An 11228-nucleotide genomic window follows, 5' to 3' on the forward strand; every position below is an offset into this window, starting at 1 on the left:
TTACTGTCAACAATTTTGTTTTTTTTTTTTACATTTACTTGTGCTTTAAATTGTTGTCAAAACTTTTTTATTTTTAGGGTTTTTTTATTTTCTCTTTCTTGATGATTTTTTGTTGATTTAGGTTTCTTGTAATCTTGATCTACATTCTATTCATGGTTAAAATTCTTCTTGATTTGCATCTTAGTCGTGGTTAATACTGATGTATATTCTAGTTGTAGTTAATACTGATTAGTAGAGAGTGCATATAGAATCTTAACTATTCATATATGATCCTTGGTTGAGTCAACATACACTTGGCTAAGTCAAGCTCAACTCTTTGATTGTGTTATATGCTAGACTTGCCTACACTGCCTAGCATGAATTGAGTGAATCTTTGAAGATCTAGTCGGTTGTCTCAATTCTTTTGGCACACATGGCTAATTTACATAATATTGGGAAGTGTCTTCTTTGGAGCAGTTCCCCTGTAAGAATCTTTGTGGAAAAATAACAAATCAATTTGTATATGATGGGATGATGGTGTTTATATAAAAAAGTATAAGATAAAGGAAATTATTTTAACTTAATTTCTCCTGTGTGATGATTTTTTACAGTAAATGTGCAAACTTTGTATTGATTGTAGAAGAACTTGATAACCTAGAGTTTTCTAGCTAATCGCGTTTTCGATTTGCAACCGTCGCACAGTAAAACATGCAAATTAGGCTTTGCAATTTTCTAGATTTTACCAAAGGAAATCATAAGATATGGGGAAAATGGAATCCCGAATCGCGCACCAAACAAGGATTTGGATATTGACTTGAAGAGATCTTGAAAATGGATCTGAACGGATATTAGATCCAACTAGTTTATATCCCGATAATAAAGTCAACCTAAGCTATTTACTGTATATTGAAACAATTTGGTTATTTGGATAAATTGATTGTTGGTACCCAAACAAGCTACATTTCTTGGCAAAGGATTAAGACAAGTGAAGCAAGTGTGTGTTCGGTCCTTCAAGCTTATCTCAAAATGGTCCCCATCTTCCTAAACAACCTTTCTTATTCCCAAGGGGCTTACAAAACAAGATTAATTTGAAAATGACTCATACCTGCAAGAATTAAGTACCACCCCCTCTGGGCCCCACCACCACACGTATTGTACAGTCCATGTGGCTAAGGATGTAAATTGGTTGGAGCTCTGACCCGGTTCCGATCTGAATCCAACCCATATTGTTGGTTCGGGATAATGAGTCCAAACTTCTCAATCAAGTGAAAAGTTCCCATAAATAGTGAAGCCCCACTCGAAGTCCCCCATGATAAGATGCACCAAATCATAAGTAGACACGTCCGCATGGGCGTGAGAAGTAGCACATTTTTTTGTACATCTTGGTTGCACATCTATAAAGTTTTCCTGCAAAAAACTGGCATTTGGATAAGGGTTATATGGTCCACACATTTTTCTTTCCTATTATATCATCATATACCTTTTAAATGCTATTTATCTTTAAAAATGTTGGTTGTTTTGGGTAGAGATTGTACATGAATTTACGAATTGGTAAGACAGATTTACCATTAAGGGAAGGCTGAAAACAAGTTTTTCACACGTAAAGGGTACAATCAGATCAACTATCCAACAAAGTTTAGTTGGATTAGATTTGGTATGATTGGGAAGATAGTTCCAACATAAAATACTGATTTCAATCCAATCTGAATGCAAAATAATCTCATTAATTAAATTGCAAAGGGATACAAATAGACATTTGGATCTTATTTTAAGGATCATCAGTAAATAAAGTTCCAGGTTTGGATTGGATGATTAACCGAAGCAGATCCATTTGCACCACTAAGATGGGAAAGATACACTTTATTTCTATCATATCTCTTATTTTATTGATTCCATTTAAGATTATTATCTAGACCAAAGATGGCTGTTTCATCTCTGAGATACATTTCTCTTTCATGTCTAAAATGACACAATAGTTCTATATATTTATATATATGGCTACCATATCTCTACACCATACCTCACATAATAAATCTTGATACATAGTTTTGATCATTTAATGTATATTATTGTAATTAATTCTACAAAATCAGATTTAACTTTTTATTTGCCAGGTGAAAAGTGGCAATAATGCCAACGTGCCATCCTTATTGGAGAATCCAAAAGCATTTGGGTCCATAACCAAGTACCACAATAGGGCCATCCCTGTCCCCAGGATGAGCTGCCCTATTTGGGGAGGGGCATGCATGAACATCCATGCATGATCATAGCTTCATGCATGGAAACCAATGGTTGTTGATGACATAGGGCCCATCAAGCCTCAAAGCTGGGATGGCAGTGGACCAGGGAGAAACGGGCAGTTTGAACCGGGGATGAAGGACATGAAACGCGGATGGAGGCGGGGATGAATGTTAAAATCAAAACCGTGTGGGGATGGAGGCAGGTATGGACTTAGTCAGATTCGGTAGCAGGTTAAATCCGATTAATAATCAGATTCAGATCCATTCAAGTCCGAATATGCACACTGAATACATGTTAAATTTCGGATCCAATTAGGTATTTAAGCTAGTTGGTTTCAGATTAAATTTTAGGTTTTTCCATCTGAATCTGAATCCAACCTGTTTACATCCTGCCTCCAAGATAGGGGTGTCAACGGGTCAGGTCTGGGTCGGACTCAGGTAGAACCAGACTTGAACCAGATTTTCGGGTATGGTATGGGGTCCGGACTCATGTCTAATCAGGTTTACTATAAGAGAAACCATACCCAGACCCAATAAAAACTACATGAACCAGACCCGAACCATGCATACCCAGTAAAGTAATACTTTTTTTATCATTTTTACATTGAAAATTGTGGGTCTTAATCGGAACTCGGGTTGGGTCCAGGTCTGGTATAAAATTTCACAAACTATACCCGGATCCATGTATTAATCAGACCTTAAGCTCCACACCCGGGTCTTAATTGGGTCTTCTTATTTGTTACCATACCTGCACCCTATAGGGTTTGGTCCAGGTCGGGTCCGGGTAAACCTGACCCGTTGACACCCCTACTCCAAGACAGTAAAATGTTGGTTGCTCTATCTAGGGGTGGCCATCAGGCTGAATAACCAAGGACTGCTAGGTATCTGGTTCGTTATGGGTTGGGAACGGGCTGCAAAATGCAGTTCAGACTCGATTATACTTTGGCTGGACCCGACCCAATTAAGTAATCAATCCCCAAAGGGGCCAGGCCCATATGTAAAAAATACGCACTCCTCAACAGGCTCAGCCCATTAACTGAGTTGGGCCTAAAAGAGCCCAGTTGAACCCAACCCAAGCTCAATTTTAACCGGGTCAGGCTAGACTCAGGCCAGGATATGGGTCGGACCTGTAGAGCCCTAACGGAGCTGGGTCGGGCCGGCCTGATGGCCACTCTTGTTCTAACCATGTTGCCGCCTCCAAGTTATTTTGGTCCTTCAAAACTACCTAGTGCCTAATGGATTCATTGCCATCTTCCACCAAATTCTCTCTAAGTATGTTTGGTAACATGAAAATACCTACATATTCCTCCGAAAAAGAAAACAAAGAAAGAATTTTACCATTTCAATGGTTGGATAATTCAAGGATTCACTTCCCAATCCAAATTTCATGTTATGAGGAAAACATCTACAATGGATAACAGTTCGTAACTTTTCGGCAACTTGGTGCCATCAACCAAACAGCAGAAACCTGATTTCAAGGAATTAGCTTTCTTAGAAAATGCTTTGATCAGCAACCATTTCCCACATGCTACTTGTTTGCAAGTTCCTAAAAGGATAGGAACCCTTAAACTCGAGCAGCTCCTGCGTATGCCGCAGATGATATATTTCTGGTCGGATACTCACCCAACCCGGATCCGTTTTACCCACTGATAAAATGTTGTATTTTTTAAGTCCAAATCCAACACAGGATCCAAAACCATTTCTGTCTTCAGCCAGTCAACTTCACGCACACACGAAGGTGAGAATCACACTAGGGATGTAAACGGATCGGATGGAGGCGTTAATGAATCCTGCATAATCAGATATGACCTAATCGGATTGGATCAAGAATTGGATTCAGATGTAAATAAGAAAGCTTCTATGGACCCAAAAACTGACCGTCGATTAGGGCTGCAAACGGATCGGATATGGTCAGATATCTTATCCAAGTCTTACATGTTTTTTCTGGATATAGATTCTTTAAGTAAGATCCAAATGCACATTCGGATTAGATTTGTATCTGCCCAATCATATTACTTTCGGATTCGGGTCAGATTTGGATCAACATTTTAAGTCAGATCTTGAATTGATCCGATTCAAAATCTGAGCAGATTACATTTTTCACATGTAAATAGCTTGTTTTCGTTCTATTTTTTCTGTATCCAGATTCCAGCACCACCACACGTATTTTGGATTCGGATTCAACCTTACCTCCTCGGATCTGATTAGGATTTAGATCTGGATCTACTGTTTATATTTCGGATTCTAATCTGAAAAGATCAGGACCGAGTCTGACCCGTTTGCATCCCTACCGTCGACACCATCAGATCCATAATTAGCAAAAACAAAATCTAACCCCAATTAGTAAAACAATTTAAGCAACAACCAGATGATTTCCTTTTTTGAACGGACACCCTTCAAAAAAAATAAAAAATATATATATTTTTCTCTTTTTCTAATGACAAGGTCAAAGGAAAAAGACAAACGCGGGGGAGCAAAGCATGACGCTTGTCTCCGCGTCCTCTCATCTCCATTGGCGATGATGATGATGATGATGATGATGATGATGATGATGACGGAAGGGCATCGACATCATCATCATCACCGCTCACAATGCCTCCTCCTGCCTCAGCATTCTCTCCTCTCCTCTTCTTCTTAATCTTCCTGAAATTAACGGAAAACAAAAGGTAGAAAAAAACGGGAGAGAGAGAGAGAGAGAAAAGATGTCCCTGAGAAGAAGCCTGGTGAAGATCGGATCTCTGGGACGGAGCTTCTCTGGGAAGGGAAAGACGTTCCCTTGCCTGGGATTGGAGCAAGAGAATTGCAGGAAGAAAGGGAAGGACGAGGAAGGAGACGATGAGGAGGGGTTTTGGAGGAGGGAAGGGGAGGAGGAGGAGGAAGCCGAGGGGGTGAGAGCGTGGGGGAGGATGCTACCGGAGTTGATGGGGGAGATCATACAGAGGGTGGAGGCGAGCGAGGAGGCGTGGCCGGTGAGGAGGAACGTGGTGGCGTGCGCGTCAGTGTGCAGGAGGTGGAGGGAGATCACGAGGGCCGTCGTTAGATCGCCCCAGGACAGCGGCATCATCACCTTCCCCTTCTCCCTCAAGCAGGTCGGAGGCCCCTTTCTACCACTACGTCTGGGGTTTCCTTTTTTCCTTCTTTTCTCGTTTTTGTGCGTGTGATCTCGGTCTCTGGCTCCTTCTGCTTCTGTTGCTCCGTTTCTTCTTCGCGTTTGATGTTGGAGGAGTTTAGATTTCTGATCTGGTGGAGAAATTGCGTGTTTGCTCTCTCTCTCTCTCTCTCTCTCTCTCTCTCTCTCTCTCTCTGTGCGCGCGCGTGAGTGTGAATAGTTGGGATGCGATCTTATTCGTTGCATCTGTGTTTCCGAGGGTTGCATATTTGGTTTTTGTACTTTATTTTTTCATTTAAAATTTGTTTTTTTCGTTTTTTTTTTGGTTGAGAATCATCTTCATTGCGTGGATGTGATAAAGAGGGGGCGTTTCTACGATAAAGGAGATATGAGATTTGAATTTTAGGGTGATAAGCTTCGGTGGGTAGATGTGAAGTTTTCGGATGGTAACAGCTTCGATTTTTTCAAATTATGTCATAGAAATAGAAAGAGAGGAAGAAGATGGCATGTGAACCAGGAGCCGTTTCTGACAGAGTATTTTCATGTCATTGAGAACATAAGAGATGAAGAAGAAAAGTAAATCTCGGAAGCTCTTCAGCTGGAGAAAATTGAAGGAAAGAAATGAATTCTCAATAGCTGGTAGGGATTCCAACTTTCAGCGAAGAGCTTCGGTGATGAAAGTATGGCGCATTGAAACTGCAGTTGGGTAAGAGGCAGGAGAAAAATTGTTGGATGACAGGTGACATTGGACCAAAGGTGAAATTGGAATCCTCAGTATTTCTGTGGAAGGTACAAGAGGGGGCATCAATGGCGAAAGAAGAGCATATATGTAGGAATCAATTATAGGCATGTTTTACCAGCTAGCAAGTAAGGACCTACATTTTTTGTCTATGCTGAAAATCAATGGCCTTTTGTGATATTCGGAGTGGCTCTGGAAGTGATTGATTCATGGTGTTCTAGTGTGTGTGGAAGTGTTCCAACATGTAAAACAAGTTTATCAAACCCAAAAAGAAACTATAACATAAACTAATTTTTCTTTCTGGAAATCTGAAATTTGGAAAAAAATCTAAATTTGTTAAAGTATATGTGAAAAGTCACAAATATCGGTATCGGATATATCTCAGTAAGGCTATTTCTCGTGATATTATATGTTTGGTGATAAATCTCGGGGCTTGAAAAATATAAAAATAACAAAAATAAATCACACTATGCATTTTCTAGATATGGAAAAAATCAAAATCTGTATTGTATAATCACTAAATTTAGCACATGACATCAATGACTAAGTTATATAAGTATTCAACTATACATAATTGCTAATATTTATGATTTAAAAACATATGATTCTTTATAACAAGTATTCTTTTATAAACATTACACATTAAAACCACAAAATGCATGGCAAAAAACACATAAGAAGCATGTGGATCGGTGGTCCTGAATCGGTGACCCTGTTAGGGTCCAATCTGGGTCTACTCGGGCGATTCCCGATTCAACTCCCTGGGTTTGCCAACTATGTTGTGAGGTACCCACTAGAGACTCCTTAGAACTAAAAACATGCTTAGGGATATTTATCTTGAGTTGAATTTGATATAACTTGGTTTTGATCCATTGGACTCGGCCAAAGGACCAGCTTGGTTGGGTACAGGAGTAAATTTTGTGTCAAGGGAAACACAAAGTGTTTTCAGATAGAGCACTGGAAAGGTAAGGCCTGGTTTCATTCAGGATTAACTTTGAGTCCGCCAAAAAAATTAGTTTTCTCATTTAGTATGTACTTACGTCTTTACTGCAGGTGCAATCAGTCTGTTAGTTTGGTGAATTTCAGTTTTGGAGTAGCTAGGCTTATCAAACTTTGGTTGCGATAAAGAATATTTTTGGGTCCAGACTCCAGAGGATAATCTTTACTTTCAAGATGTGAAGAATTTAAGTCATGAAAACACCAAGCTCCTATGTTAAATCATAACATGAATATTCATTGAAATAATGAGGTTCTTGACCCAACTTTTCTTTCATTTTATTTAGTGCTGTACTTGATTTTAATAGATAAAATGATCTACTTTGTTCCACATGAGAAAGAGTACCATTTAAGCGAATCTGAGCACTTGGTTAGACTAATTGATAAAAGGCTGGTAACCAAATGGATAACAAGTTTTATGTCTTAAAGAATATCTAGTTGTTATAAGTAGTTCTTCCAGGGACCATCTGCCATGGACAAAAGGTCCTAACAGTATTCTTTCTGTAACCTAAGCCACAAATCTAACTATATTTCATTTTGAATATCTACATTATCCTGTAATAACCATTCAGTTTCCTTCACATTGATGTATAAATCTTGGCTCTCTGAGCATTAGCTAGATTGATGATTGATCGTGTCTCTATTTTCAGTTAACCAGTAAGTATTCTTGCAGCCATTCTTACATTTTACAAGATAAGGAATGTTACTGAACACGTATGTTGGTTATGCAGCCAGGGCCACGGGACCTTCCTCTCCAATGTTTTATAAAGAGGAACAAGAAGACTTCGACATTTTATCTTTATCTTGGCTTGACACAAAGTAAGTTAATTTTCCAAGTGATTATTTCTTATGTTGAACATCTTTGACTGTCAGACAGTTATTGCTGATTAGAGATTATCTATTGCATATAAAAGCATGCTAAATGCTAACTTCTCTTTCTCCTGTTCTTTTCTTGGTTGATTCTGGTGGCATCTACATTGTTGCCTGGTTCATATGTTAGCTATGTCACCCTACCTACATTTCAAACTTTTTGTTTATGCTGATTTAAAAAGTTAGAAGGTTCAGATGTATGACATGAAGCAATAGTATGAGATTGGAAGGTTCATTTTCCCTTGAAAATTAAAACTACCTTAAGAACTAAATGTTTTTTGCCTTTTCGTTTTGAATGTTTCATCTCTACATACAACTTTATTTGGACAAGCAGATGATGTCAAATTCTTTTATTGAATTATTGACAAGTACTATAGATATGTACAGATGTTTGAAATCATGATCTCTAATATTGCCTTGTTTTTCTAAATGTATTCCATTTGCAAGGTGCATTATATGAAAAACCTAGGTTGAATAATAAAAGCTGAAACTTGAATGATGTGTGGACTGTGGATAAATGCTCTGATTTCCACTAATCATATAGGTGTTGTGTTTTCAACTCTTTTTTTGTGAGTAATGTGACCGGTACAGTTGTTTGTTGGTTGCATAAATCATTGTTCTAGTTGAAACTTGAAAGTGCAGTTATGAATATAATACAGAGGTTTTGTTAGTTTGCATTGTACTTAGGAATGCACATTGGCATTATCCTATTGATTGCCCAAGTCCTTTTCGACCAAATCTCTCAGAGTCTTCTGTCAAAGATTCTTGGTCATGTATTATGCCTCTGTTATAGGAAAAATATAGTTTATATTCATATTTCTGCTGTTTAACTTACTGAGATAGGGGACATACACATATTTACTGAGTCTCCACTAATAGTTGACTTTTGAACACCTATAAACATCTAAAAAATGCATCTGCAATAATGTGTAATTCATTTCATGCCTTCCTAGGTCAATAGTCTTGCATTTGGCGTCTACCTACCATATTGAATTGAGTGCTAGTAACCATCAACAACATAAAGCTTTCAGCTGCAACCCTATCTAAGACACATGGTATGTGCACCAGCATCAAACCAAATGGTGGGATGTAGTCTGAAATGGGACCTGGTGCCAATGACCTTGTGGTTCCTGGCTTCAGCCTAAATCAAGCAATCTTGACACTGTATCTTATGTATCTTTTTTATACCTAACGTCCTTATGTCAAATGGGTTTGATTCATATTTAGTTTTTATAGCCAGTCTTTAGGCTATTGAACTGCACTCTGGCAACTTAACTCATTTATGTTGAGTGGCATTATCTCATATCATTGTTGGTTCCCTTGCCTAACTGCCTTTGCATCTTTAACAGTTATTTGCTTCTTGTATCACAGTAGCAATGCAGTTTACTATGCCTTCCAATCCCAGCTTTTTATAATGCTTTTTCTTTTGTCTGACATGAACCTCTGTATGATTTTTTGCTTACTCATGATATTACAGCCCAATCTGAAATATGTTTTTATTATCCCTCAGATTCCACAGAAAAAGGTAAGTTCCTCATGTCCGCTCGGCGATATAGGCATGGTGCTCATATTGAATATATTATTTCTCTTGATGCTGAAGACTTGTCGCAAGGGAGCAGTGCATATATTGGGAAATTGAGGTAAGCTACAAATTCTTTTTTTTCCTCATCTGTTGCAGTTGAAATTTTGAAATTATAGTGCCTTGTGAACCACTTGTGTTCTTCAACCTTTGACCGTCTGATGGAAATCATTCATTTTTGGTTCTCTTTTAAATTACGAGTTCCGCTTAAGGAAGTTGAAGCTTAACCATGAATTGTTCTTATGTTTCTAAATTTCATGGTAAGCTGAAGCAGTAGTATATTTGAATTTTGCATAGACTTTGACAGGTCCATTTGCAAGTTAGATCAGTTATTTGGCTGCTAGCATCTACTCATGTTTTTTTGTTTTGATGCAGTATCACCTTTGATTACTTTGAAAAAAAAATTTATTAGATTTGTGTTAGGTTTCTGTTTTCAATGCAGCTTCTATTATTTGCTGTGCTCTCTATTCTCTGGGTTGACAGAATTTTTTCAAGAACTCCATTTCATCTACAAAAATACTTATCAAACTGAAGGACATGTATCTGTTGAAATCCTAAAAAGTTCTAGGGTTGTTTAGATGCCAGTTTCCAACCTGTTAATTCAGCTCTTTTCCTTTTACAGCTCTGATTTCCTGGGAACCAACTTCACTATATATGATAGCCATCAGCCATACAACGGTGCACGCCCTTCAGGCTGTAGAGCCAGCCGTAGATTTGCCCCAAAGCAGGTCTGCCCACGAGTTCCAGCTGTAAATTATGAGATTGGACAGGTCTCATATAAGTTCAACTTGTTGAAATCAAGAGGGCCAAGAAGAATGCTTTGCACACTTTACTGTCCTCAATCAGAAACCAAGGATAAAACTCATACCAAGGATAAAAGTTCAAAAGATGGGGCCTCTACTTCAACCTCAGGAAACATGGTTCTCAAAAATAAGGCCCCAAGGTGGCATGAGCATCTGCAGTGCTGGTGCTTGAATTTTCATGGCCGTGTCACAGTTGCATCTGTAAAGAACTTCCAGCTTGTTGCAGCCATTGATCCAAGCCAACCTGGGGCACGAGGGGATGATGAGCTGGTCCTCCTCCAGTTCGGTAAGGTTGGGGATGACATGTTCACCATGGATTATAGGCAGCCTCTATCTGCCTTCCAGGCTTTTGCTATTTCTCTCACCAGCTTCTGTACGAAACTTGCCTGTGAATAACAACCATCTCTAATTCATTTTGCATCTGCGGCAGCTAAGTTATAGTGCTCGTGTTCACTTGCACTGTCACAATATATTTGTATTTTGTTGTTGGACTGTACGGTGGTTGTGTTTATATATGTATCAGCAATGCTGTATTATAGCTGGTTATGCAGCGGGTCTGTCCACTTTCTGCTGAATTATTGGTTTTCAATGGAGAATGAGTAGTTGAATCCCCGCATGATAGTGATCTTAATCTTTGGAGTATGTAATTATGTTTGGCCAATGGTGCAGACCTTTTCCTTTCTTATGAACATGCTATTATCAATTTTCCTGAATTTTGTGTTGTCTTGTGATCGTCATATTCTTGGTATTTCACGTCAATGACATTTTAATGAGTAACTGCAGGATTTTTTTAGTACCTGAAAACGGGTTTTTCTTCAACGATCAGAAATGCATTGAGATTTTATGCTATTATCAGTCATTGATTGTCATGGACAGAGAGGGTTGCTTTTCCTTCTGGGAAAGCATTTTCTGG

The 11228-nt window shown here is 38.6% G+C and overlaps 1 protein-coding gene across 2 annotated transcripts; it reads left to right on the top strand.

Moving 5' to 3' along the window:
- Window positions 1-4808: 4808 nt before the first annotated feature.
- On the top strand, window positions 4809-11028 carry LOC149814273 (tubby-like F-box protein 1). 2 transcript variants are annotated; one of them, XM_089988596.1, is made up of 4 exons: window positions 4809-5308; window positions 7795-7882; window positions 9411-9573; window positions 10135-11028. In XM_089988596.1, exons 1-4 carry the CDS (start codon window positions 4922-4924, stop codon window positions 10709-10711), a joined length of 1215 nt encoding a protein of 404 aa, XP_089844722.1. In that variant the 5' UTR covers window positions 4809-4921; the 3' UTR covers window positions 10712-11028. The 2 variants fall into 2 exon arrangements, with proteins under 2 accessions (XP_089844722.1, XP_089844723.1); XM_089988597.1 differs by having other exon boundaries at window positions 4811-5308; window positions 9444-9573.
- Window positions 11029-11228: the final 200 nt, after the last annotated feature.

The sequence above is a fragment of the Nuphar pumila genome, chromosome 15 (genome assembly GCF_984573655.1).
Source record: "Nuphar pumila chromosome 15, dmNupPumi1.hap1.1, whole genome shotgun sequence".
NCBI lineage: Eukaryota > Viridiplantae > Streptophyta > Magnoliopsida > Nymphaeales > Nymphaeaceae > Nuphar > Nuphar pumila.

Bases quoted from the DNA above. Each gene is read 5' to 3' on its own strand.
- LOC149814273 (XM_089988596.1), top strand. From the start codon at position 4,922: ATGTCCCTGAGAAGAAGCCTGGTGAAGATCGGATCTCTGGGACGGAGC. The intron at 5,309-7,794 runs GTCGGAGGCCCC...TTGGTTATGCAG, and splicing joins TCCCCTTCTCCCTCAAGCAG to CCAGGGCCACGGGACCTTCC. The intron at 9,574-10,134 runs GTAAGCTACAAA...TTCCTTTTACAG, and splicing joins GCATATATTGGGAAATTGAG to CTCTGATTTCCTGGGAACCA.